The following is a 26459-nucleotide window of genomic DNA, read 5'->3' as shown; positions in this document are numbered from 1 at the left end:
GTGGGTGGGAGGACTTCTGTCCCCATCTGTACGTCTTTCATGCAACTGTTGACCCAGCACAACCTTCCCGAGCTAGAGAGTCAAGCTGAAAGTGGAATGGCCCCTGTCCATCACACCCACGCAGCTGGATGGAGCCTGCTCCATACCTTCACCACTCTTCTAGCAGAACTGTTTAACCCCTCCCATCTCATTATAGTAATATATTTATGATATCACCCTCGAATTTCCTGCCCTTAACAACCCCAGAAGGCTGGGAGGGAATGAAGTGTTTTTGGAAAGTATTTAATGTTACTTCAAGAGGGCAGAAGGCGGTCGCAAAATAGATGGGTGCAGGAACCCTGGGCTGATAGGGCTCTCTGCAGGACAGCCGAGGAAAAGGACCACACCTAGCGAGGGCTGTGTGTTTGCTTTTGCTACCTGGGGCTGCAGCCCAGGTCTGGTGCCTATCGCTTCACTCCCTTGCTTGGAAAATTAAATAGGGCTGCTGTTTACCACTGCTCGTCTGCTAGATCTACTCAACTCCCTGCCCTCCTGAAGGGCTTGAAAAACAGCCTGGGTGCTGCGTAAAGCGTCAGCCCATCTATTCATTCAAACATACGCAGGAGGAAACTTGCTTAACATGAAGCGGAAGCCCCCCCCGTACCTAGGGAGGGAAGATGAAGGTCCCCATAGCTGGGCTGGTATTTCTGGCAGCTTTCTGCTCTTTTGGCAGCAGCTAGCCGGGGCAGGTGCTCCAAGATGCGGTGTAACAGCCTAAGCTACTACATGCTCAGGATTGAGTGTAAATGCTCAGTTCTCCTTTACACACATTTTAAAAGGCTTTTTGATTCTTAGTGCTCCAATGTTGCCTTAGAGGAAGGAGTCTGGAAGGACAGAGAGGAGTGCGGTGACAAGTCTGTACAAAACTGGATGTTTCAACTCAAAACTCCCAGGTAGCAGAGAGGAAGGGATGCGTGAAGTGAAGCAGCGGTGTGAGCCAGGGGATTTTTCTGAACTTGCTCTTTTCCTCTCTGGAGGTGTTCATCTCGGTGGGGCCACGCTGACCATGCTCAGGAGCTTCTGTCTCCAGCTCATGTCCTTGATTTGGATCCTCTTGGCCCATCACCAGCTTGCCCAAGGTGAGTGTCTGTAGGCACAGGTCCTTCTCTTTTATATCCATCTTTCCAAACCTGTCCTTGGTGTTGCTGAAGTCTCCTGAGTTTTCCATGCAAAATAGAGTTGGCCTGAGCTGGAAGACCAGAAAATGCTGCTCGGTCCTCCAGCACCTGGGGGGTGACTGGTGGCAACTGTAGAGGTTCTTGCTCTGGGGCCCACGGGAGTGGCAGTGCCTGAGCAGACCAGCAGTGAGAGGTCCCACTGCTCTGTCTCTCTCAGGGTGAATGGGAGCCTGAATCAAGGAGCCTGTTCAGAGAGACAGGGCGAGGGGGAAGGAAGATCCCAAAGCTGAACAGTGAATCCTGGATCCCATGAGACAAAATCCCTTCCCAGAGATTAGTTTGCTCTCCCTCTGCTCTGGATAAGCATTGAATTCCCAAAGCCATCTGCCAGGAGAGTTGATTACAAATAGGAAAGGCAATGATACCCAGGCTTGAGCTGAGCAGTCCCAGGATGCTGCTCCAGCTCCACAGTGGCTTGTTTTGGGAGGCTTTTATCCTGACCAGTGGGACCTGCCACCTCACTGAAGCAAAAATACATGCATGGGGGATTTCTTCCCATGCTCACTTCCTAGGCAGAACATCACACAGCTTGGGGAAAGCCTGAGCGTGCACTTCTTGGCTTGGGGGTTTTAACCTGCCCCAGTCCAGGGTGGAGGGGCTCAGTCAGGTAAGGGCATTCATCTGGACCTGGCCTGGGATCACACTGGGCTCCTGGAGAAACCCCCTGCCTCCTGACATTTGCTCTAGCTCTACTGCCTATGGAACTGGAGCAAACCAGTTACCCTGGGACTAAGATGCCAGCAAGTGATGGGACAGAGGGAAAGGTGGAGATGAAAGGGGACACTTGGCTGGAGAAAGCAGGCCAGTGCCTAGCAGAGGATGAGAAGTGGCATGGTGAGGCCATGGCTCAGTTACAGCTTCTGTGGCCTTTAAATAAATAAACAGAACTGGATACCTGGCCCCATGTGATGCCCAGTCCTGCCCCCCCGCGCCGGAGGGAGAATGCTGGCAGCTGGGTTCTGGCAGAGGGCAGGAGCCCTGACCAGGCTGCTCCATGCCAATAGTTGTTCCTGGGAAAAGGGACATCCTGGGAGATAGAGAGGAGCCATTCTTTCCATTTCCATCCTTGATCCCTTTGTGCTCCTTGCAGTACCTGGCCCTGAGCTTTCCCATCATACTTGCTGCACAACCATGGGACCAAGGTCCCAGGTGGATTAGGACCTATTACACAGGTTTCCTTAATGCACAGGCAACCCCAGCTCTTGCCCAGAAGGGCCCAAAGTCTAAGGGAGGCAGCAGAGGGGGAGTGGGGAGATGATCAGAGACCAGGTAGTTTTGAAGCAGGGTCCCGTTTCTCAAAGGCAGTGTTATCACTGCTTGCGTGACTGAGAAATCCTCATCTCTCATGTGGCATCCAGCCATTGAAAGGGAAGTCCCCACCTTACAGTTCTGTGGAAGGGCAGGCCGAGTGCTTAGGAAAATAAAAAAGGCTGTGAGCCAGCAGGGAGTCATCTATGGTCTCTTCTTAATCCAACTCCACCCATCTCCTGCGTTGTAGGTGATGACTGCAGCGAGCGCTGTAATCTCGCCCACGGCTGCTGTGACCAGGATGGGAAGTGCAGGTATGGCTTGTTCTTGGCTCTCTGCTCCTGCTGCCCCTGACCATAACTGCTCTCCCTCCCTTGGTACTGTGTCCCTGGTGCCTACACACTTGCCCTGAGTTGAAGCACCTCCTCCTTCACTCACCCACACCTGGAATCAACAATTCTGCTCTCCTTTTACCTGACACCCTCTGGAGTGGGAGATTTTGATCCCTCAACCTCTTGCTGGTCCCCTCCAGACTTTACTCCAGTGCTTCCAGGGTCCCCCCTGCCACACACTGACTGATGTTGTTCTGCTGAGCCCTTTTTGTCTAGATGAGAGTTAGGACAGCCCAGCCATGCCTGGGTGATTGGTAGCAGCCTTCATGTTCCGATATGATGGGGAAGGTCTTCAGGCAGCAGAGCAGGCTTGGGGGTCAGCCAGCTTGCTTGGCCTCCTCACTGGTTGAGATGGGGATGCTCTCCCTGGGGGCATGGAAGAAAAGAGCTGCCAGCGTGCACATAAATGTCTGAGGGCATCAGGGGTCCCCTCTCAGAAGCCTGGGCTGTGGTGGGGATCTGCAGGTGTTTTCATAAAGGGCTCACCAGCAAGCTGAGGGCTACCGCAGCAGATGTGCACGCATGATCCCTGGCATCCCACCTCCAGGTGATCCCCAGATCCTGCAGGGACAAAGCTCAGAGCCTGACCCTGCACTTCAGCCTAGGAAGAAACCACGTGGCTGCCCTGGGCTGCCATAGCCCCAGACACTGCCTCTTGCCCCACTGTAGGGCCACCAGGAGACCCCATCCTGCAGGGCAGCCTCAGGAGGAGCAGGCTGCTTCAGACTGACACTTTCTGCAAGGGGACAGACTGACTGCCCACTGCCACCCCATTCTCCTCGCCAGGACATGCTTAGCTCCATTCTGCAGCACAGCACCCAGTGTCACACCATGCCTGGGCCACTTGTTCTCACCTGATGGAGCAGACATGGCCTGATGGTGACTATAACCGCACCAGGGAGCACCAGGGAGCATCCAGCTCTGGTCTTGCTGGGCCCCTGGTTGCAGTTGCAAAGTGCTTTCTCCTCCCTGAGCCTTTTTGGCAGCTGCATCTGGGGGAGCTAGGTGCTGCAAAGTCCTGGCCAAAGACACCGCACTTCTCCATGTGGCAGGTGGTCCAGCTACAGGTCTTTCCAGTGGAGGCACACATGAGTTGCTGCTCCAGATTTCAGCCCTCCAGAGTATTTGCTGAACCCTTCAGCAGCTTGGCAGTACCCCATTGAAATCACCTCAAACTCAGGGAGACTCAGCCGCTTACCTGGCTTCCTCCCTGGCAATTTTTAGGTTGTCCATATCCCTTTTAGAGAAGGGGAAGAGTTGATGGTGCCTGCTCCCTGCCCCTGTGGGTACTGGGGGGTAGGGGTGCTCACAGCCCTCTGTAAGCTCATGGCTGTCCCAGTACGAATGCATTTCCCCAAACTCTATTGGGCACATGGTATTGCCTCCATTCTCATCAAAAAGCCTCTAATTAACATATATATTTTTTAACCATTTTCATCATGGAAAAACCTACAGTGACAATAGCCAGTCCAGGTGTGAAAGTGTCTCCTCGAACCAGCCTGGCAAAGCTGCAGTCACCACATACTGCACTGAAATGAACACCAGCCATGAAAATGAACCCCCTTGCTTACTCTAGAGACCATATTGGTTTTGTTAGGTTTAATTTCGTGCTGTTTTGAGTACAGCTTTTGTTGCAGCTGATGCCACCTCCACTCAGCTCTTGTACTGTTGTCACTTGCCTTCCCCCTTGGAGCTGTCGGGTCCGAGGGAGGCCACTGGAGCAACACAGCTTGGCTTTACTTAGCCATCACCACTGCCCCACTCCTGGGGCCAGAAGGCTTGTTGTGTGCTGCAGGTTTTCCCATCGTGCTGCCCTTGTGAGCTGGCTGATAAGTCTATTCCATACACCAGCCGTGGCAAGCAAGGTTTTGCAGCTGGATTATGGTGCGCTTCAGATGAAAAATGACATTATAATGCAAAGGGATGCAATGAGACATGCAGGCCTCAGGGACCTCTTGTCCCTTTCCCTCGGGGAGTTCAGGGTTAGGAATGGGTCTTTTCTCTGCCTGTCAGACTGGCTGTGTGGTGAGGGAGGTGCAGGAGTTGCTGAGCTAATGCAGTGGTGTATATAGAGCGGTTGGCTGGAGGAGAGCAGTGGGATGTGGGCATTAAAACTGAAGCTGCCGAGCTCTGTTTCTGCTCCCTCACTCTCCCTGGCTGCAGAGGGTGAGTCTGCTCCCACTCTGTCTGCTTGCTTCCTTGGAAAGATGAGGTCAATACTGACCTCCTCTGGAGGAGGTGCCAGCAGGTTAATGGGGGGCTTTGGGAGAGTTTCCCAGTGCTGCTGTATCTGTGGGAACCCTGCATGGCAGGCAGCCAGCTTTTCTGCAGCCCCTGCTTGGTTTTTATCATGCTGCCATGTACTGTCCTCCTGCAGGTGTGATCCAGGCTGGGAGGGCGAGTACTGCGAGGAGTGTGTGCGTATGCCGGGGTGTCTCCATGGGACATGCCACCAGCCTTGGCAGTGCATCTGTCACGCTGGCTGGGCCGGCAAGTTCTGCGACAAAGGTGAGTGAGTCGTGGGCTGGACATCCCAGCCTCCGGTGCTAAGGCCAGAAGCCTAGCACACCTGTATGGGCGGGTGAGCCAGCATAGCCAGAAGCCAGCTGGGTGATGCTACTTGGGCTGTCCAGGAGATGGGATGTTGCCTGGCTGCCATGCCTGGGACTGTCCCCTTCCTGCAAAGTAAGTCAGGCTGCCAGCACCTGCTCCCTGTCTGCATGGCAAGAGCTGCCACCACACTGGCCAGCCTCAGGAAATGGAGCAGATAAGCTCACTGCCTTTCCCATGCCGCAGCTGGGCTCTGGGCAGCACCTCCTGCTTCCCCCAGGGCTTCCTGCCTTTGGCAGGTGGGTGCTGGACTCCTCTCCTCAGACCTCAGAGGCTCCTCTGTGCCACAAGGTCTGTACTGGCCAGCCAGACGGCATGCACAGAACCTTCACACAGATTTGCAGGACAATTTGCTTCCTCTGCACCCCTAAGCCTGTGCATTTTGAAGGCTGTAGCTGGGAGGCACTACATAGATGCTGCACTTCTATTGCTGCAGGTGCCCGTTGGAAGGGAGGAGGGAGATGCTCTGATCATTTCTGCATGCCCACTGGGTTTGATGGGCTGTGTTCAAACTGAATTGGCCACAATGTCCCTCTTTTCTCACTAATTCCCACCTTTTTCTTTCCCTTCAGACATACACATCTGCAAACACCAATCCCCATGCCAGAACGGGGGTCAGTGCATCTATGATCGAGATGGGGAATATTCCTGTCTATGTCCAGAAGGCTTCCACGGGAGGGACTGTGAGATGAAGACGGGGCCATGTGAGAAGGCAGGGTGAGACATGGCAGCGAGGGCAGCAAGATTACAGACAGCATTAGCTTTCGGTCATGCACTGCCAAGCAGTGGCCCAGCTTGGCTCGTTATCTGTGGATTTCCATGCGCTAATGGAGCTAAGCCAAAACCATCTTTGGCTTTGGTTTAGCTTTGTGCACCGCACAGTCCCACCGGGGCAAGGTCTATGTTGTGATTTGAACAGATTCCCGTCCCTCACTGCTGTAGGTGTGATGAGCTGACACCCGTCATGCCTCTGGGGGATCATCAGTAGGGCACATTTCCTCTTCAGATCATTTGGTCAGAGACCCTCCCTGGTGGGTGGTGGGCCCATGCACAGCCACAGCCTTTGAGGAGGTCCCACAGCCTCTCACTCGGGGAGGCAGAAACTCCTGCCTGGTCTTCTGGAGGTAGCTGCCCCCATGCAGAGAGCTGGTGCCGAACTCACTGGCTACGGGAGCAGCTGTGTTTACCCCCGTGGGGCAGGGGAAGCTACTTGCTCTCCAGGGCTATGACCTGTCCTTGCTCTTTCCACGCAGGTCTCCGTGCAAGAATGGGGGACAGTGTCAAGATGAAAACGGCTTTGCCAGCAACTTCACCTGCCGGTGCCTCGCTGGCTTCGTGGGGGCTCTCTGTGAGAACAACGTGGACGACTGCCTGATGCGTCCCTGTGCCAACGGTGCCACCTGCCATGACGGGATCAACCGCTTCTCCTGCCAGTGCCAGGTAGGCTTCGAAGGGCGTTTCTGCACCATCAACATCAACGACTGCGCCAGCCAGCCATGCAAAAATGGGGCAAAGTGTTATGACCGCATCAATGACTATGACTGTTTGTGTCCCGACCGTTTCACTGGCAAAACCTGTGAGATCTCCATCCCTGAGCCCACCTGGGCTCCCCCCTACCACCTTCTGAACCATGAGAACGGTGGGGGTGTGAAAAGCACCACCAGCGAGATGCCAGGGGTAACGCAGCCAGAGCCTGTCAGGACTGCGGTCACAGGGCGGCGCATGGCCAACCACAGTGAGAAGGAGCCGGGGGGAGGGTTGTTGAAAATCTCTGTGAAGGAGGTGGTGACCCAAAGGGACTCGGGGCTGAGCGAAGCCCAGCTAGTGACAGTGCTGGTGTTCGGGGTGCTGACGGCAGTGCTGGTCCTCATCACCGTCCTGCTAATGCTGAGGAACTGGCAGAGAGGCCGTCAGAGGTCAAACTGGTGCCAAAGCCCTTCTCAGGCTGCAAGGAAGCTCCAAGACCAGGAGTGTCAGGTGGGCATGCTCAACACCATCCTGATCGAGCCCAGGAAGACAACGGAGCTGTGACCTGCGAGGACTCTGAGCTGGGCCCTGGCAGGTCATCGTGCTGGCAAACCCCCCCGAACTGCAGCCTGGGGAGCCACCCCAGCACAAGCTGGGCAGCGGGGAAGGGCTCCCAGGGCAGTGAATGCATCAACAAAACCCCTGGGTGTCAAGCCTGGGTGTGATGGCCCTGCCTGGGTCTGTGCTGCCTCCCGTCCAGCCGGCACAGCCGGCACCCATGGGCATCTGAAAGCCGGGCTGTGTTGGGGCAGCCCCTGGGGAAGTGGCAACGTGCCACCTGTGGCAGCCCATGCCACGCAGTGCTGGTATCGCCCAACGTGAGCTCTCAGAAATGGGATGGGTAGTGCCAGAGGAGGGCACAGCCCTCTTGCAAGCCCAAATTCTGCCAGGCCCTTTGTAACTCCTCTCTGTGACTACTGGAAGGGGCTTTGTCCTCATTTCTGCTGGTTTTGGGATGTTTCTTCTGGGGCTCTCGAGACAGTCGTGGCTGCGCAGGCCTCCCTGCCCCTGTACTGGATGGGGCGGCACCCGACTGTTTCTGGAGGCTGTTGTTTCACATGCCATGTCCCTAGAGAGAGAGCAAACACATTTGTTCCCTGGCTTTGTGGTTCTGTGAGCCAGTTCAAAGACACTCTGGAGATCATTTGGAGTCTCCTTGTGCCCTTCTGCCCTGGTGATGCCCCCTCTTCTTGTTGTCAGACTGGGGTTACAAACACATTCTGTACTTTCCTCCTGATGATCTTCTCCCCCTACTTACTGAGCTGTCCTTTCTGGTCTGGCCACAAATGACCAAGCTCCTTCCCCTCTCCAGTGTGCACTTCTGCCTCACCATTTGCTGAGGAAGTCCCACAGCCCATTTGCTGACGAGGAGGAGCATGGCCTGCGCCCCTCTGGGGTCCTCTGGGCCTGAGCTCGTCCTTCTCATATGCTCTCGCAGGTGAAACTGGAGACAGATGAGACTGGAGATGTGCTGTGGCTGGTTCAGGAGCAATACAAGATCCAGATTCTCCTTTCCTCTTCCAGTCACTCCAAGGCAGGCAGCTGGCGCTAACCTCAAATCAGCCATTGTAGTGTTTCTTGATACAACAAAGGTTAAGGTCCCCACAGTGGATGTGAGGACAGGCTGTCAAGCCTGGCACGACCACAGGAAGCAGATATGATACTGCTTTCTCCACCATTGCTAAAACATGGCTAAGAGGCAGCAGGTGGCCAGGCCACCCGGCCTTTGTGCTAGGTCTGCTCCTGCCTGTGCTGGTCCGCTGTGCAACAATCAGCATCTCTCTACCCAGGCCAGGATTTTCTGTGCCTCCTCCTGGGCATGGAGAGCTAAGCAGAGGGGTAAAAAACCCCACAACCCAAACCCTACTATTGGCCTGAAGGGTTGCAGACAGAGTGAGCACTCAGACAGGAGGGAGACCTGGGAGAGGGGACTGGGGCTTCACCAGAAAGATTATTTTTCTAATACATGGATGGATGATGTACCTTTATCAAATAAAACAAACACAAGCCCAGAAACAGTGTATCAGAGAATTGTAAAATAATTCAGGTTGCAAGGGACCTCTGGACACCAACCTCCTGCTCTCAGCAGGTCCAGTTAGATCAGGTTGCTCAGCTCCTTGTTCTGGATGAGTATCTCCATCACTTCCCTCAAAAATGCAAACCCAGAGAGTGGCACAGTTGTCCTGCCCCATACACTGGCTGCAGGGGTGGAGATGGCTCCCACAGAAGGAAGAACGAGACCTGCCGCAGGACAGCATAGCAAAGGTGTGTGCCTGCTTGGCCTTGCCTTAGAGTGTTGGGGAGAAGGGGAAAACCCAACACTTGAGTCCAAGGATGCCAACAGGAAGAGCAATCTGATCCTAAAACTGAAAGCTGCCATGGGTTTGTGCAGCTGGGAGCAGGGCAGGAGGGATAGGGAATTTCCCTTGGAAAAGTGGTCTTGAAAGAACTAGCCTTAGAGGCCTTTAATGTAATCCCATTCTGGCCCTTCAGGGGAAGGCCTTCTCTACTATAAACTGGAGGAAAAGCAGCAAGGTGCTTGAGTGCAGCTTTCAGGGATTGGAAAGGTCTGCCCTCTGAAAGCAGTAGGGAGCGGGTAGGGTTGTCTTTGTGCAGAGAGAGTACCACTCTGGTATCTCACAAGGAACTCTCTCTCTAGGGGAAAAAGGGGACAGGGACCTGAAAAATGGAACTTCACAAGGATGTTTCCACTTTATTTTAAATTACACATGTGAGACTAAGTCTCAGACTAGGAGTCACTGATTTTTCAGTGGGCAGAAAATTCCTCTGTAATCTCAAAGGGGAGCCTTGGAGGGGAGAAGTATCCCACCAGCCAGGCTTGCATGGCCCTAAATACCAGGTCCCATCTTCCCTACTAAAGGAAAGGCTGCAGTTCCATGCTCCCATCCCTGAGGACCCACAATTGCTGACTGCAGGTGGGAATAAACCCTTCCCTCACCGCAGCAGATCCTGGTCCTGCAGGGACAGGGCTGGTGTCTGAGGCGAGAGGAAAATCAGGCACAGAGCCAGGAGGGCTGCCTGGGCTCAGCCCAGGAAGGAGGTCACTGCTGCCCACTGTGCAGGAGGCGCTGGAACAAGGAGCCATCTTTCTGGCTTAGACAGGTGGGTGAATCCAGCTCTGCCACTCTCCCAGCTTGCATCACCAGCACGCGGTCTGAGTCCAAGATGGTGTTCAGCCTGTGGACAGCAAACGCCAGGACACGTGTTGGTGGATCTGAGAAGAAACCCTGGATACTGCTTCCCCTGCTGTCAAGGGGTGCCTCAAGACACACCCAACATAAGGATCTGTGGAGCATCTCCTTGTACCCTTGGGCACACTGCAGTCTAGCTCCTCAGAGAGCCTCTGCACACTGTGAAATGCACCACCTCTCAGGAGAGTGCAGTGATGACTTCCAGTTGCTGCGCATGGCAGGGCACCAGGAGCGCAGAAGGAAGCTCTTTGGAGGGAGATCTCGGGGCACGCCTGATCTGGGCTTGCACAAGATGTCTCTGTTCCCACAGAAGTATTACTGAGTTGCTTCTGTTTGCCTCTACATTTCCTCAACTGCCACCTCCTGGGGGCAGCAGAAATGGACTTGTGCCCCAGCTGCCATCCCCAGAAGTCTGGCATTATTGCTTATGCTGCCACCACCAGGAAATTTGTAGTTGCCAGACTGCCAACCACAGCACATGTATGCCCCGAGTTCTGCCCAGACTGCTAGCAGGGCAGCAACCTCTGGCCCTGGGGAGGGAAGACAGGACAGCAGGAATGCCTTTGCACAGCCATGTACTGTTCAGTGCAAAACTACAGCCCTACAAAGCTGCAAGTCCAGGGAAGACACTGCAAAGGATTTGAACAGGTAAAAAGTGTTATGGAGTTCAGGACTCTGGTTACACATTCATCCCCAAGAGTGCCAGGCTGCTGCACTCGAAGTGACCTGGAAGGGCAAGGGACAAGTACTGAGTCACTTTCCATCCTAGATTTCACCCATCCAATTAATGGTTCACCTGAAGCTCAATGACATGGAAGAACCATGGGTACAAAACAACACCATCACCACCTCTCCCTCCTTACTGTTCTCCCCCACCTCCCTTCATCCCAGTGGAAGAAGGGTTGGGGCCATCTTGTTGCCCAGTCTTGTTGCCTTGTGTTTTGCCACTCCCTCCTCTGCTGGTTCTCCTCTCCAATTACTCATCCATCAGAGGTGGCCTCGAGGGCCCTATGCAAAACACACAGCCCACAGTGCCCTCACCTTTCTACTCTATTTATACATAATATGCCCAGTGTAGGAACCACACTCCCTTCACACCCGTCCTGGCTCCCTCCTATCTGATGTATTGAACAAGACTCATTTGATTAACTTGCCAGGCCCAGCCCACCCTGTCTGTCATCTGCCACTCCCACTTCTGTGCAGCAGGACACCAGCCCCTGCCACCTGCTAGTTTGATTATTATTTTTGTGGTAACCTTTGTGCTTTGAAAACATCCTCCATGCAAGTGCCTAACCCTCCTCCAAATTATCCTCCACTTAGCAAGAGTGGGAGCACTGCCCAATGCTAACCTGTCCTCAGTATCCACAGCATTCATGTTTTTCCCTCCTCCCTCTGCCCGTAACCATCTACTGCCCGTACTCCTACACTAAACCTCTCAACTCTAAAGCAAGCACTGTTGCCCAGTCCTGCCTGGCCGGTCTAGCTTGCTGGCATTGGGTGCAGGCTGGGACCAAAACTCAAGTTTTTGGAAAACGGAGCTACCCAGCGTTCTGCCTCCCCTGGTCAGGAGTTGGTTGCAGCCCTCGGCCTCCGGCTGTCCTGCAGTGCCCTCTACTGAGCCAGCGGCACCCGCTCCTCCCCCATCACCACACTGCTCCTTTCTGTAGGATAGTTCTCCATTGCTCTTGCCCTAACTTGGCAGAACCACAAGGTCCAGTTCACTCCCCCGGTCCCACTAAGCGGTGGCCAGGAAGAGCCATCTGCCATATGATGCAGCGTTTAGCCCTTTGCTCTCTCCCAGTTTCTGGGTACAATGTTTTCACATCCAGTTGTTCCCAGCACCCAGGGATTAATAAAGCAGAAAAGGCAAATAGGCAAGGTCCTGCCTTTTGCACTTGAAAAGCCTCATCACTAGACCTCCCTGCTCAGCTCAAGGCCCAGGCATGGCAGGTACAGCCACTGCTCCCTTGTGAGCGTGAGCGGTGGGATGAAATGAGGCACAGAGCACGGCTTTCTCCATACCTGTGAGCAATTGTCAAAACAGTTTTGTCAGCGAAGCGCTGGCGGATAGTCTGCTGCAGCAGCTGGTCTGTCTTCTGATCCACGCTGGCTGTGGCCTCATCGATGCACAGCACCTGCCAGGGACAGAGAATGAAGGGAGCTCCCCAGCACCACAAGGAAGATCCCAATCCCTGCCTGGAGACAGCCCAAGAAGGTGGCACAAGCCATCTGTTCCCATCACACCCCCAACTCCGGAGCACTCTGTCCTGCTGTCCCAACACAGCCGTCAGCAGCCCGTCCTCCCTCTTGGTCCAATGGAGGCAGGGCACTCACCTTAGCCTGCGTCAGGAGGGCTCTTGCCAGACACACCAGCTGTCTCTGGCCCAGGGACAGACTCTTTCCCCTCTCTCCCAGCTCGCTGTCCAATCCACCTGCAGGGGTCAAACTCAGCAGTCACCCCACCAGGCTCTGTACCAGCCCCAGGCAGCTCCCGCAGTCTGGGGTTTTCCCAGTAGCACTCAAAATCTCAGGCCTTGGGAACCAGAGTCTTTACGCCTGGATGCAAGCCACATCCAGCACACATTCCCCTAGAACTAGGGGCTGGCTTATCTCTCTCGGGATCTGCTCGAACACCCACTGGGGCTGGTCTCATCAGCAATATCCTGCTACCCAATCCATCACCTGCCAGTCCCTTGCCACTAAATCCAAAAGGATGCCAATGGGTCTCACTGACCTGTTCCCACCCTGGTCCCTAGTATGGCCTCACTGAACCAATTCCCTACTGCATCCATCTGGCCCCTTTTCCTCAGCTCCCTGAGTGGGACCTTCTTCCCTCCCCCAGTACCAGGGCTCACCAGCTGCTTCTCACTGGGTTCAGACTCACCCATCTGAGTAACAGCATCCCGCAGGTGGCACTGCTCTAGCACCTCGAGGAGCTCAGCATCTGTACGTTTTCCCTGGGGGTCCAGGTTCTCTCGAATTGAGCCACTGAACAAAAACGGATCCTGGGGGATGATGGCCAGCCTAGATCTGCAAGCAGACAAAAGCTGAGGACTCATGGGGTGGGTTCTGCAGAAAAGCAACTGCTTTTTTTTTTTTTTTTTTTTTTTTTTTTTTTTTCTGGGGTGGGGTGTATTGGCTTGCTGCATATCTTAGAGGCACAGAGACATGGGTCACATATTCAGCCTGGTTTCCTTAGCACAGCTGTTCAGGAACAACAGCACAACTCATAAGAAGCTTCCACAATCAGACAATAGGGTGCTACAACAGTAAGTCCTTTGCTCCGCACTCTTCCCTTTGGCATCCAACCAGTGAGAGCTCTCAGCCTCCAGGCCCTGCCAGCTACCCACCACTCTGCTCAGCCCTCCATACCTCAGGTCCTCCAAGCCCACCAGCTGGCTGTCAACACCATCCAGGAGAATCCGGCCTGATTTCAGCTCAAGCATGCGGAAAAGGGCCAAGAAAAGGGTGGATTTTCCAGATCCTGTGCGACCCACAATCCCCACCTTCTCTCCAGGATAAACAGTGAAGCTCACACCATCAAGTGCATTAGGCAAGCCCGCTCTGTAGGCCAGGACAACGTGCTGGAACTCCACAAGCCCCTGGCTTGGCCAGTCAGCAGCAACCTAAGAAGGACACGCAGGTGAGACAAGGTATGACCACGACCCGCTGTCATCTTCAGCCTCACTGCCCCACAGGCCAAGCCCATCCATCTCTTTGGATGATTGCTTGGCTCCTGAGCAGATCCAATGCACAGCCCAGCTCCAACTCTGGAGGACCCCTCCTAGGCTTGGTTTTGTCTCACAGCTTGGACCTAGCACCTGTTCTGCTCTCCTACCCCTTCCTGTCATTCCAACCTTCACCAACTCCTGCCAGAGATTCATCCTCCCCCAGGGGCTGTACTGGTAAAGGATGAACAAACAAAGTGGATTCTGTGGGTGAGGGCCTTCTACCCATTCACCAGAACCCTGTGATCTCCCCAGGAGGCAAGTTCAGGGCACAGAGCCAGAAGATGGGCCAGTCCCTGAGAACATTATTTGAGCTTCTACCTGGACCAGTTTATCCTGGGGCTCCGTGGGGATGTCTGTGGTGTATTCCTCTGTCCGCTCCACACTCACCATCATGGTCTCTGTCAGAGTGAAGCTGGAAATGAGGCCTGAGAGCAGGTTTGTGACAGACAGGGCATATGAGAGTGCCAGGCCCACAAGTCCTGTGAGGACAAAAGCATAAGAAAGAATTTTACTGGCAGAGAAGGAGGCAGGATCTTGGTAGCAGGACAAAGAAACAAGGGAGAAGACAGCACTCTGGAGTCTGGGATCCCACATGAGGATGGGGACACACAGGAAGAGGGACAGGAGCTGAAGCACTACACTGTGGGTGACTTGCAGAGGGACAAGAGGCAGAAGCTCTGGATCTTGCCCCAGTGTAGGAAGATGTGCAGCTCTGGGCTAGAAGAGGAGGAAAGCCTGGGCCACAGCCTAGGGATGGGCATAGAGCAAGCCCTGGCAGCCTACCTGGATTTCCCAGTTGCTTCTGGTGCTGGATGATGGCAATTCCTGCAATAGCAGTAACCACAGCGACCCCAATCATCTGCAAGCGGATATCCAGCCACTGCATCGCTGTATTGCTGGCAAAGAGGCAGCGCTGGTTCTGCTCCAGGCGCAGCTGATTCTCCAACTCAAACCTGGCAGGTGCACAACAGAGATTTCCACCACTCAACCTCCGTTCCTGCTGCCCCAGACCAGGGGCATTCCTGCCACTCTATAACCAGCCCCACATCAGGAAGGCCCTGGTCTATAAAGCCAAAGCTCCATCTCTCTGGGTGCTCTTTCCTTCCACTCACCTTCGTGTTGCCCGCATGGCTCTGATGGTGCTCAGTCCTGAGAGGGTCTCTGAGAAGTGAGTGTAAATGGGAGACAGGGTGATGCTATAAAGGCGCTTGAGCTCCCGGGACGTGCGCCGGTAATAGCGCTGGATGGAGAAGTAGAGGGCAGCCAGAGGGAGTAAGACCAGACCAATCCAAGGGAGGCCATAGGTGATTATCACCAGCATGCCCAAGAGCCCGTACATGTTGGCCAGGAAGATGTTGAGGATAAATGGTAGGCTGTCATCCACGCAGTACAGGTCTGAGGAGAAGCGGTTCAGGATCCGGCCTGTTGGTGTGGTGTCAAAGAAGGTGACTGTGGCCTGGCAACAAGTGAAGCAGAAAGTAAGAGCCTGTCAGCTGTAGTGAGATCTAGCCACAGAACAATGCCCAGGAGAGCAGCACCAAGGGGAGCAAATAACCCACAGCCCATTTCCTTTCCTCAGCTGGAGAAGAAGTCTCAGACTCCAAACCCAGCACCCACTCTCAGCCAAAAAACTCATGCTGTTCACATGGTAAAAGGAAGGAGCCCTTCTGTGGCAAATGGCAGACAGCTACCAAGACAGCAGTCACTCAGATCCCATACTGGTCAACCAATAGCCAGTGAGGCAATCCTAGCCTCTAATCCTATCTTCCAATCCTCTAACCCCAGCTCTAGCCTGAGGACCCAAGGAAGTCCAAATCCTGAAGAAAGTTAACTGGCATATGCCAGCATCAGCCCTGAATCTTGCTTAATGACACCTTCCAATCTCATCTGAATTTGAGCTCATGACTCTGCAAAAGCTACTTTGATTCAACTGGCCCTCACCTTGGCTATATACCTAAACCTAACGAGTGAACAGATGCAGGTGGCAGCCATGGAACCACCCCTCCATGGAATGGAACAAGCCTCACAGGACACATTCTGAATGCCAGCTCATTGGCTCCTTCTGCTGGCTGTGGTGCAGCCCTTTTTGAATATAACCCTATGGGGAGCTCATCAGCTAATACCAGCAGAAACCCTAATCCACCTCCCAAACCTGTGCTTCCAACTATGAGAGGAACATCAAGGCAGAGTGACTTGCAGGAGCCCCAGCCTGCCCTGGACTTTCTGACCATTACCTTCAGAGCCCTCTGGAGCAGTCGGCTGTGAATGACAGTGGCGGCACGGATAGTACCGTAAGCAAACAGGAAGGCCCGAAGAATGGTGAAGAGGGAGTTGGCCCCTGCAATGCTCCCGTAAACTATCAGGTAGAAATTCACATCCAGTGAGCCATTGGAAGGGACTGCGGTGGTGTCCAGAGCTTGAATGGGGGAGCTGGAACACAGAAGGAGGAAGATTACAAATCTGCCGAGGTCCCCATGACAGTAAACTCACATGCAGGTCATGAGAACCTGGGATATTCAAGCTGATACTACTGTGAGAAACCACTCGTTTCGGCATGCTGGGACAAGCACTCCAATTACTACACAGCTAGAGGTCTTCCATCAGCCCCAGGCAGAAGCCCTTCAGGCACCTCATCAGGTCAGAGATTTCGAGTCTCTTTCATTGTCAAAGCAGCCACACAGACCCCCTGCAGTGGGGTAGTCAGTTTATCTTCACAGGAAGTGCCCTTAAGGGCAAAATGGGAGTGTGTTTTCATCTGTCTTTGGCATCTCTTGACCAGATTCACTTACACAAGCCCAACAACGGAGAAGAGAAGCAGCTCTGGGGAAGGCGGGGAAGCTGAGCAGACCATCACTGAGGTATTTGCTGTCTGGGATATGCTGGAGATCCAGTATGACAGCCACCAATCTGAGATATTTCTGGATGCTACAGAGAAAGACAGACTGCATAAAGAGGGATTCAGCCTTCCAATCAGCAAACATGAAGCAGAAAAGCTGGAGGGGAAACTGCTGCACAACTTCTGTTACTGTCTCACTGCCCAGTCTAGTCTTCCCCTGCCTTCATTCTCCACTGTTAGTAGTAGAGCAGGAGCAAGGCAACAGCCTTGAGCTGCAGCAGCGACAGGGCACAGCTAGAGCAGCAGACGCAACTGCAGCAGTGAGACATCAGATCCTGTTCCCACATGTGCCACCTCCCCAACTGTGCTACTTTAGTTTCAGGAAGAGAAAGGGGGTCTTCCTGCTGCAGGGAGAGTGATTAAACCCCTGGCCACTTTTCTTCCCTGGACTCCACACAACCTGGGAATGAGAGAAGAAAGTCTGAGAGATATGCTGCTGGGCCACTGCCTCACCTTGCATCAGGAGCAGTGAGAAGAGGATGGATAACGCCAAGCAGCTGCCCACTGACATCCAATATGCCTTGTACACCTGAAAAGCCACTGCCCCTTCTTTCTTCTCTTCCTCCTTGTGGATGAGATTATTATTTTGTGTTGATTCATCTGCCTCTGTCTCTACGGCCTCATCTTGACCCTCTTCAACAGGGGCTGTGGGAGTGGAAGCAAAATCAAAGGTCAGTACGACGTATGCTCCTCCTGCAGCCACTCCTTGCTGTGAACAAAGCAAGTCTATGCTATGAGGGAGACTTTTCTTCCCCTTCTCCTCTTTCAAGACAGGTGCACCAATCCTGGCAGACCTTCATCCAAAGCTGGACCACTGTGAAAAAACAAATCCAAATACTGCTCCAGATCAATACCCAACAATACATGTGCCTCCTCTCCCTCTGTGCACACACTATCCACAAATCAGCACTGCCACAGCAGAGCAACGTGGTATAAGATCTGCTCTAAAGCCAGCAACCATCAAGTACAGGTTCTGTCTGGGTGGGCAGCTGAGCTGTGCTGCCCTGGCCACCCTTGAGCTTGCCAGATATAGACCTTTATCCTTCCGCCTCTTGTCCATATCCTTGAACTTGGGGAAGGCTTCCACAAGTGGCAAGATATCAGCTGGTGTGCCTGCGAAAAGAGATGTGCAAATGCTTCAGAGTCTGTGAGGAAGATATGCAAGATACTCATTGCCTCTTGCATGAAATGGCCCAGTTTTGTTCTCTCATAACATTCCCTAATTTCTTTCACAGCACGTGCACCCTTGAAGGCCCTGCTCCATACAACCTGCTATGGACTCCTGCCTTATCAGCTCCCCACCTCTGGGGCTGTCCTGTTTCATCTGTGCATCTGCATATTCCCTTCCACCCCATCTTTGCCCACATGCAGTGTCCTCAAGCTCTTTATCACTGGGTTCCGTACTAGTCAATCCTATTCCCTTATATCCATCTTTGCTCAAGCCATTCCAAGACTGGCACACAAAGGAATGAGAAAACAGCCAGTGTACCTGTCTTAACTATTGTGCCATTGTCTATCAACAACAAGGCATCGGCCTTCTCCAAAAACTCTGTTCTGTGCGTGCAAAGGATCCTGGTCTTGTGTTTGAGAACTCCAAGAACGCATTTCCGCATAAGATGGTTGGCTACGTCTGCATCAACAGCAGCCAGGGGATCATCAAGGAGGTAAAGCTCTTTCTCCTAAGAGGGAGACAAAAGACAAGGGTACAGCCGGTGGCCCTGCTGGAGCAGGCAGTACTGTAGAGAAAAGTGCAAGTGCTGCTGTGTGGCACGCTGCCAGCACCTTTAGGCCAGCATGATGCAGTTTAAGACAAGCACATTGTACCGCTTCTTTATATTTGACTTGGCACTGGGCACAATCTCCTACAGCATGACTTCTTTGCTATTTACCTGGTAAACGGCTCTGGCAAGTGCTATTCGAGCCTTCTGTCCCCCACTGAGTGTCACACCATTTTCACCCACCTCTGTCTGGTCACCTGCTGGTAAAATCTGAAACATCCAAGAAAATCCATTTAGAAGGGACAGGAAACTATTGGGGATCCTCTCCTGCCTCTGGCATCCTTAGGGTGACACTTTAGCAAAATTAAACAATGCAACAGTCTATACACTTGTTCTGCAAACAACTGGCAAGCTTGGCATTTATGCAACTAAACTCTCTTACACACCAGAATAGGGGGGTCACATCTGAACTACCCATTGAGAGCAACTTCTGGTCTGAGAACTCTGAAATTGTGCCTAGGAATTTTCTGGGTGAGCAAGAGCTGTGCCTGCACCAAAATCATGCCAGGGCACATCCAAATAGTTTACCAGTGAAGTTTCAATAGCTGGAAACAGTTTCCTCTTGATTTGGTAGCATAGGCATAGTCTACTACTTCTGAAATAGCTTGTCTTTACAGAGCATTCATAGCTTCTGCCAAAGTAAACAGGAGCTCCTGGTGCTTGGTGCTTCAGAAAATCAGGCATCAGGTTATAATCTGGAGGAGAAGGCTAGCTTCCTACCATACAGAACAGCCAGGTTTACTGACTAATACAGCCATAAGCCTCAAACCTAGAATATGTGTATTATTAACAGGAGGACCACAGAACCCAGGCCTTCCAGAACCCAGGGAAGTTCCTTCTGATCCAAAAAAACATCAGCTGCTGATAGGTTCTGCCTGAAAAATCCTGCAGTCATCAGCTGCAAGAACATCTCCTTTCCCCAGGATCAAGAGCTTTTGGCTCAGCAGCAGCAGAAATGATCCAAAGTGCTACCAGAGTGACTTCATGCCTTAAAGAACTGTGGGGCCAGGCATGGTTTGGGGTTGTAATCAGAGCAACGCTGTGTGATTGCGACATTGCAAAAGCAGTCTATAGCCTGAAAAAATGAAAACTGCTCCCACTGAGGCTCAGGCTGGATGCAAAAACTGGCCAAGAAGGCCCTGGCACATTTAAAGTTTAGGCACTCACGTTCAGGTCCTCAGAGAGAGCACAGGCCTCCACCACCTCCTCGTACAGCCTGGCATCATATTCCCGTCCAAAAAGGATGTTCTCACGGACAGTGGTAAACTGTATCCAAGGCTCCTGTGTGGCCAGACCAAATCCTTGCTCCAGGTCACTAACATACACTCGTCCTCCTTGTCTGCAAGCACACCAGAAGTGGGTGGAAAGGGCAACAAAGGAGGACTCTTGGCATATCAAAATGGTCTATAAATACGGATAGCACTGGATAGTCCCTGCCTGCTGTGGTATGGAGGGACCAGGGATGGAAAGTCTTTAGACTACTTACTTAATAAGCTCTCCAGTGATGGCTGCAAGCAGAGAGCTTTTGCCAGAGCCGACCTTCCCAACAACCCCCAGGAGCATCCCCTGCAAAGGGAAATGAAAAGGAGCAATGTGACACAGTAATACAAGATGGCTCATACAGATTTTTTGAGCCATGTGTAGCCTGTAAGAAAGCTGACTGCTGTCTTAAACTAGGACTATCTCACAGGTTCAGCAGCAGATCTGGGTGCAGTTGTTGGGTAAGCCAGACTCCTGATAGGGCAGGATATAAACCTACAAGGACTGTTAACTCTGGAGCCAAGCTGTGTTCCCTGCCCAGTCTTCTCCCGCAGCAGTGGTAGAAAGCAGAGGGAGCTGGTTCACCTCATGTCTGTAAGCCATGCCTGGATTTCCTCCAGCACCCTTCAGCTCTGAGAGATGTAATGTGTCCTTGACAAACAAAAGAATTTGATGCACAGCTTCTAAGACCAGGAAAACATGCCACGTCTGCTCCATTATTTGGCTTCTCTAGTGACATTCTTCTCTGCATCCTTGCTCACCTTTCTCACTGACAGGTTCTCAACGTGCAGTTGCAGAGTGCCTGTGGATAAGGGCTGCCTGGTGCTTTCCTCCTCAACTGGTGCCCATGAGAAGGCTGCACATTGCATCTCCATGGCAGCAGCAGTACCTGAAGGGCTATCTGCAAGAGAAAAGCAGCACAGAATTGCAATGCTATGAGAAAGCCAGAAAATTAAAGGCATCTGGCATCACAAATACTATCAGCTTTGCTCCCAAATGAATGAGACCACAAACAGGGCACCGCCATGATGCCCTTGACCCAACCACAGAATGAGACATTTGCCTGCTGACTTACCCTTAAACTTATACCTCCCTTCCTAAAACCCTCCTGTCTCCAATTCCCAGCAGATACACATGATGACCTGCCAGATGTCAGGGAGACACTATAAGGACAACCTGGTTTTATTATTGTTGAAGGTAAAAAGAATGTCAGGGAGCTGGCAAAAGGCAAAAAAGCTTCTTCTAAAGGGTCACCAATGTCAGGGTTCTGTAGGGACAAGCCATGGCCTACAGCTGGTGAAGAGGAATGTTATAGCCTTGTCCCCCCTTTTCCACAGAAATGAAGTGCCTTTACTCTGCCTCTGACAACTGAATGTCTTGAATCATGGACTGACAGCCAGCTGCCCTCCAGTACTGCCCCTAGGCCTCAGACCTCTGCTCTGAATGCCCCTTGCCCAGGGCTCAAACCCAGCAGCACCCTTCACCATTACCTAGGGCATAATAAGCTTCCAGGTCCTGGTCCACAAGTTCAAGGAAACGCTGGATTCGATCCAGGGAAACTTTGGCTTCCAAGGTCCCATTCAACACCCATGGGAAGCTGTTGAGGGGGAGAATAAGCATCCCAACAAGGGCCAGTGCTGTGAACACCTGCATGGGTAAGGAAACGGCCATGAGTTGGAGGTAGCACCTCCCTTGCACCTTGTCTCCTCCAAACAAGTTCACTAGTGAGAGCCTGAAGAGCTGAGAGGAGACACAGGCTGGGTTTATTTCCCAAAGGGAACTGTGGACCCACTATAGATTGTCCTCTGCAGGAGACAAGGTTGGAGGTCTCCCCACTACCTACTCACCTTCGTGGCAGTGAGCTGGTGACCCAACAGGACATAGGTGATGAAAATGGCAATGGAGACAACAACAGGCAGTGCTGCCCACAGATACACGCACACAGCATCCAAGTACTTGATGGCTCGTAACTTCTGCAGCTCTTTAGCCCGGCAGGCATTTATCCTGGTGCTGAGGTGCTTCTCCCAGGCATAAAACTTGATCACACGAATGCCACACAGGAACTCTGTCATTAGCTGCAAGCAAAGAGGAAAAGCACATAGAGCAACCAGTGCCTGCCTAATGCATGAAATGCCAGCTAGGCATCTGGGCTGGGGCCAGGTTTGCAGTTGCCTCCTGCTAAGGGCCAGGCTACAGATACCAGGAACCATTTATTGCTAACAAAGACATAAACTCAAGTGGCAGCTACTGGGAACTTTGCTCTCACTCATTCCACCAGCTTCCTCAGCCACCTCTGCTGTGTTCAGCTCAGGAAAAGGCAAAATATTACACTACTTCCCTAGTGAAGGATGTGCAACACAGGCGAAGGGATGTGTGGAATTACTAGTTGCAGCCTGGATGCCATTTACCTACTATAGCCTGACAGGACCTTGAGATAATAACACCTGACTTTCAGGCCCAGTGCTGCCATGACACAGCTAGTCTGTACCCAGAGCCTGGCTGGCTCAGATCCAGCAGCTCAGGTGTCCCTGCAGCATGCTGTCCTCTCATCCCTGCTCTCAGGTCAGCATGTGCAGAACAAGCTGAGATGTGACATGAAGGAAAACTAACAAGAGAGGCTTCACTCAGCAAACCACTTACAATAGTTGGAGAAAGTCCAACATACCCCATACAACTAGATGCACCTTCTGTTGGGAGAAGAAGTATTTTTAAAGCTCCCAACAGTTCTGACACAGAGTTGACTTTGAAACATAAGTTAAGCTTCCAAAGCATGATGGAAATGGTGAGTGGAAGTGCTGAACCCTCACATCAGAGATATAAGGCTAAAAGGTGGGAATCAAATGGCTGACATGTGGCGAGGAGAGAGATGGCACCGCAAATATGTGGAAAAGATGACACAGGGTGCCAAGCTCGGAGCAACAGGATGGAAGCATCTCTGAAGGAAGCATCTTTAGAGGAAGCAAAACCTTAACTACTACACACAGAAACCTGCAAGGAAACCTGAATTAGCCCAGAGGACAAGACAAGCATTAGAGGTTCACTATCTTTTGGGTAGTGAAACTGCATCATCCTGAAACACTTCTGAGTCAAGTGTGTGTATGTGTGCCCCCTCTAGCATTTTTCTCAACAAATATGATTCAATTAATCTGCTTTGGATCATGACAAGTGGCCAAAAAGCCAACGTTTTAGGGGGAAATGGGGAGAAAATGTAGCAACAAACTTAAGAGAATCACCAGCTGCCCCTCACCTTGACCCGTGTGTCCTTGTGTTTCAGCATCTCCTTGTTATTCATCATGATGCGGTTCGCTATGACCTTGTTGATGGGCACAAGCAGCAGTGTCAGAGCCAAGCCTCCCAGAAAGGCTACCCCCACTTGCTGGTAGAGGAGGTAGAGGGTAATGGCAAACTGGAAAGGCAGGCTCCACACCTCGTGGAAGCTGAGGCAGAAGTTGACCAACCTACTAGTGTCTGTGCTCATGAAGTTGACAATTTCCCCCACGGTGAAGCGGGTAAGGCTGGTGCTGCTGACACGCAGAGCCTTGCGGTAGATGGCAGAGATGACGGCGGCCCGCACCATTAGTGTCACCTTGTTCACCTCGTAGCTGAACTGGTTCCGCAAGAGAGCACCCAGGAAGGAGCCAGCAAAGAGCCCAAGAGCATAGAGCACCCCATGGCTCAGGGGCTCTTGCCGTGACTCCATGAAGTTCACCAGCAGGTTCAGAAGCAGAGGACCTGAGAAACCCAGCAGGTTGCCGGCCAGCTTGAGAAGTCCAAGAGAGTAGAAACGAAGCCCAAAGGCTGCATGAAGGACTGAGAAGAGTTGCACTGCCTCCTGGGCATGGTGCAAGCTGTCTGGGGCATCACTACTCCCATCGCCTCCGGCAATGATTGGGCTAGTAAGAGACACTGTCTCCTCCTCTACTTGGTGCAGAGCTGCCTTCTTCTGCCAGCAAGAGTAGAACCGATCACAGACGCTGGCAGCCTGGAGCTTTTGAGGAAGCACATAGACATCCTGTGGCTGGTTCAGCTTCCACTGATAGCCACATTTCATAAGAGGGTTCATCCAAATATAAAAGAAGCGTGAGATCCAGCTCTCACCATCTTCCGCTACTCTCTGCTGATCAGGCACTGGGATCCCTGGCTCCGAGACAAGCTGATCTTGCTGCCAGGAGCGATTGATGGAGAGGAAGTCTTGCCTGCCAGTGGTGGGGAAGAGGCAGCCGATCACATACACAAGCAGAGAGGCCAGCTGCAGACAGAGAATGGCAAACCTGGAGGAGGCAGCAGGGTGGGCAGGGGACCAAGCTGTCCCATGTAGGTAGTACCACACCAGCGTGATGATGAGGGAAGGTAGGGGTAAGAGAGCAAGGAGAGCCAGGGCTGCTGGGCCCCTGGTAGAGCTGTGAATGGACCTGAAGAGCATGAGAAGAGCGAGGCCATGCGTGAGCCATGTCACGGCGCCAGTGCCACTGGCCAGCAATTCCAGGTACACAGGGCCCAGCTCCTGCTGAAAAATGGTAGCTGGGATGGTATCGGCAAGGAATAGGCCAGCAAGCATGAAGGAGGAGGTGATTCTGCACCCCCAGCCTGGCCTGCAAGGCACCCTGGAACAAGATCTGGAATGGAGGAAAGAGCAGAGAAAAAATTTACAGTTGAAATTTCACCACCTCTCAGTGAATACTCTCATTTCTTCCTCTCCTCTTCCCCCCTTTATCTATTCACTCTTACTTAACGTCATGGATTCACCTCCCTAGATTTGTAACTTTCTCAGACTGTAAGCATTGCTGAACCATATCAGGTCAATATAGCTCAGTACCTGATCAATACCAGAGATTCAGATGCTAACAAATAGCATTTCTCTACAGAAATTTGTTTGCAAACTGCTGTATTCTGTGGTCAAATCAGACTCCAATCCTTGAGGATTAACCAAAAAAAAGTATATTTAAGCTCTTTAACAGAAATTCTGGATGATTAAATTCTCTGTGTCACATCTCTGATCCTTGATTTCTTTTGACTTCATGGTATTTTGTCTAGAAACATTATCACTGTTGATTTCAGTGATGCTGTGTATGTAAAGTCCATAATGTATTGCCCAACAAAATATTTCATTATAATTTGTGGCCTTTCAATGTCAGTGAACGTCTCCATGTTTATGAATTTCAGAAAAGGGTAAACAGAAAAAAAATTTTTGGTTACTCTGAATCCCTTATTACCTTATATACATCTTCCACGACACCTTGGATTTACATCCTCTCCCAGAAGGCTCCCAGAAGACTCCCAGTTTTCCCAATACCCATTCACTGAAATTCTTTTGAATTATTTTCTGTGATTTTATGCTATCTTCTCTATTCTTTCTGGATTCTCTTCTGCAATGAGGGACCAGACCTGTACACTGTACTCTGATTTAGGACAGATGCTGACAAATATAATAGCACTGTAATATTGTGTCCTTCTCTAATTACATATTTAGCACATTATAGGGAGATCTAATTTCCAGCCTTTCCACCCCACCTCCAGTCCTGCATAATAAACAAGAGCTAGACAAGTTAGTTGTCATACCTTGGAGTGCCAAGGAAGCAGGCACTGACCACTGCAAGGATCACATGAGGAATCACATTTAATGTCAGCTGATTAAAGCAATGGCCAACACTGCCATGAACCCACACAGGGAGTGGATCTTCTGGGCTGGTCCCACACAAACCAGCCAGGATGTTTTCCATCCTTTGCTGGGAATTCAGTGTGAGGAGCTCCTAGGGTAGAAAAGAAAAACCAGCATGAGGTACAAAATGAAAAACGTACAGCCCCAGTCCAAGGTGGACTGTGATAAGCAGTGAACATAGGGCCAAAAGCAACTTCCTGGGTCACACAGTCCAGGCTCTGTTATTGTGCACTTGCTATCATATCATCTACTTTGCAAAGTGATCAAGCTCCAGTTTAAAATTATGTTGATTGTCCCCTCAAGACACTCTGGGACCTCGATGCTCTGGGAATTTGAAGCTTTTTTGCTTATTTCCAGGCTGATTTTTACACATCGCCAGTTTACTCTTTGAAGCTAACAGCAGGAAGTATTTGCCTTCCTATTCATCACTCCGAAAAATACTCTGAGCTGCTTAATAATCTATTTATTTCCATCTTCAAAACAATTCCCGCAGCGGTACTCCTTAAGACAGCGTGTAACATTATACACCGTGCAGATCACAGGGGAGGGCGCTGGTGTCCATCCAAAAAAGCAGCCGGTGCCTCCAAGCTACACCGGTCACCGGCACCAGCAGGACTCGGTAGTTGGGTGCCGCCCCACGGCCTGAAGCACGCCCGGGAGCGCCTCGACTTTACAGCCGTTTCTGTCTGCACCAGCCGGCCCCATCTCCAGCCTGGGGCCAGCTGAGAGCCAGAGGCTTGGCGCGGGACCGACCTCGGCGGGCAGGAACGGGGCACTGCAGCGCCAGAGCTAGGGGACCGGGCCCTGCCATGGCGGCCCCCCCGGCCTGCGGCGGTACAGCCCCGGAGACGGCCTCTCCGGGCCAAGGGGCAGGCGGGGCGCCCGGCACGTGGCCTGCAGCGGGCGGGACCCCCCGGACACTCCCACCA

The 26459-nt window shown here is 52.2% G+C and overlaps 2 protein-coding genes across 3 annotated transcripts in view; one reads left to right on the top strand and one right to left on the bottom strand.

Moving 5' to 3' along the window:
* Nucleotides 1–9607, top strand: part of DLK2 (delta like non-canonical Notch ligand 2) — a 12501-nt gene extending 2894 nt beyond the window's left edge. The window contains exons 1-6 of one of the 2 annotated variants that reach the window (XM_026845155.1): nt 833–932; nt 1017–1118; nt 2716–2779; nt 5235–5365; nt 6040–6184; nt 6721–9607. In XM_026845155.1, the coding sequence (XP_026700956.1) occupies nt 1046–1118; nt 2716–2779; nt 5235–5365; nt 6040–6184; nt 6721–7498 (1191 nt within the window). In that variant the 5' untranslated portion in view covers nt 833–932; nt 1017–1045 and the 3' untranslated portion in view covers nt 7499–9607. Of the gene's footprint in view, nt 1–832; nt 933–1016; nt 1119–2715; nt 2780–5234; nt 5366–6039; nt 6185–6720 lie in introns of those variants that run through there. The other variant, XM_026845154.1, reaches the window with a different exon arrangement.
* Nucleotides 9608–9681: 74 nt separating this feature from the next.
* ABCC10 (ATP binding cassette subfamily C member 10) lies at nt 9682–26429 on the bottom strand. Its single transcript, XM_026845153.1, has 21 exons — nt 25431–26429; nt 23119–24487; nt 21719–21946; nt 21362–21518; nt 20633–20772; nt 20098–20177; nt 19779–19950; nt 18723–18821; nt 18323–18512; nt 17869–17946; nt 17287–17478; nt 16727–16862; nt 16172–16367; nt 15050–15393; nt 14721–14890; nt 14256–14416; nt 13579–13832; nt 13091–13236; nt 12541–12638; nt 12229–12341; nt 9682–10192 (listed from the first exon to the last, which is right to left on the bottom strand). The coding sequence occupies exons 1-21, from the start codon at nt 25589–25591 to the stop codon at nt 10057–10059; spliced, it is 4620 nt and encodes a 1539-aa protein (XP_026700954.1). The 5' UTR covers nt 25592–26429; the 3' UTR covers nt 9682–10056.
* Between the last annotated feature and the right edge of the window lie 30 nt (nt 26430–26459).

This window comes from Athene cunicularia (assembly GCF_003259725.1).
Source record: "Athene cunicularia isolate RWA chromosome 3 unlocalized genomic scaffold, athCun1 chr3_part1, whole genome shotgun sequence".
Taxonomy (NCBI): Eukaryota; Metazoa; Chordata; class Aves; order Strigiformes; family Strigidae; genus Athene; species Athene cunicularia.
The sequence above is the reverse complement of the archived record's forward strand: the minus strand, read 5'-3'. Positions and strand labels throughout refer to the sequence as shown.

Bases quoted from the DNA above. Each gene is read 5' to 3' on its own strand.
- ABCC10 (XM_026845153.1), bottom strand. From the start codon at position 25,591: ATGGAAAACATCCTGGCTGGTTTGTGTGGGACCAGCCCAGAAGATCCA. The intron at 21,519-21,718 runs GTGAGTAGGTAG...TTACCCATGCAG, and splicing joins ACCAGCTCACTGCCACGAAG to GTGTTCACAGCACTGGCCCT. The intron at 14,891-15,049 runs GTGAGTGGAAGG...TGCACCTGCCAG, and splicing joins GCCATGCGGGCAACACGAAG to GTTTGAGTTGGAGAATCAGC.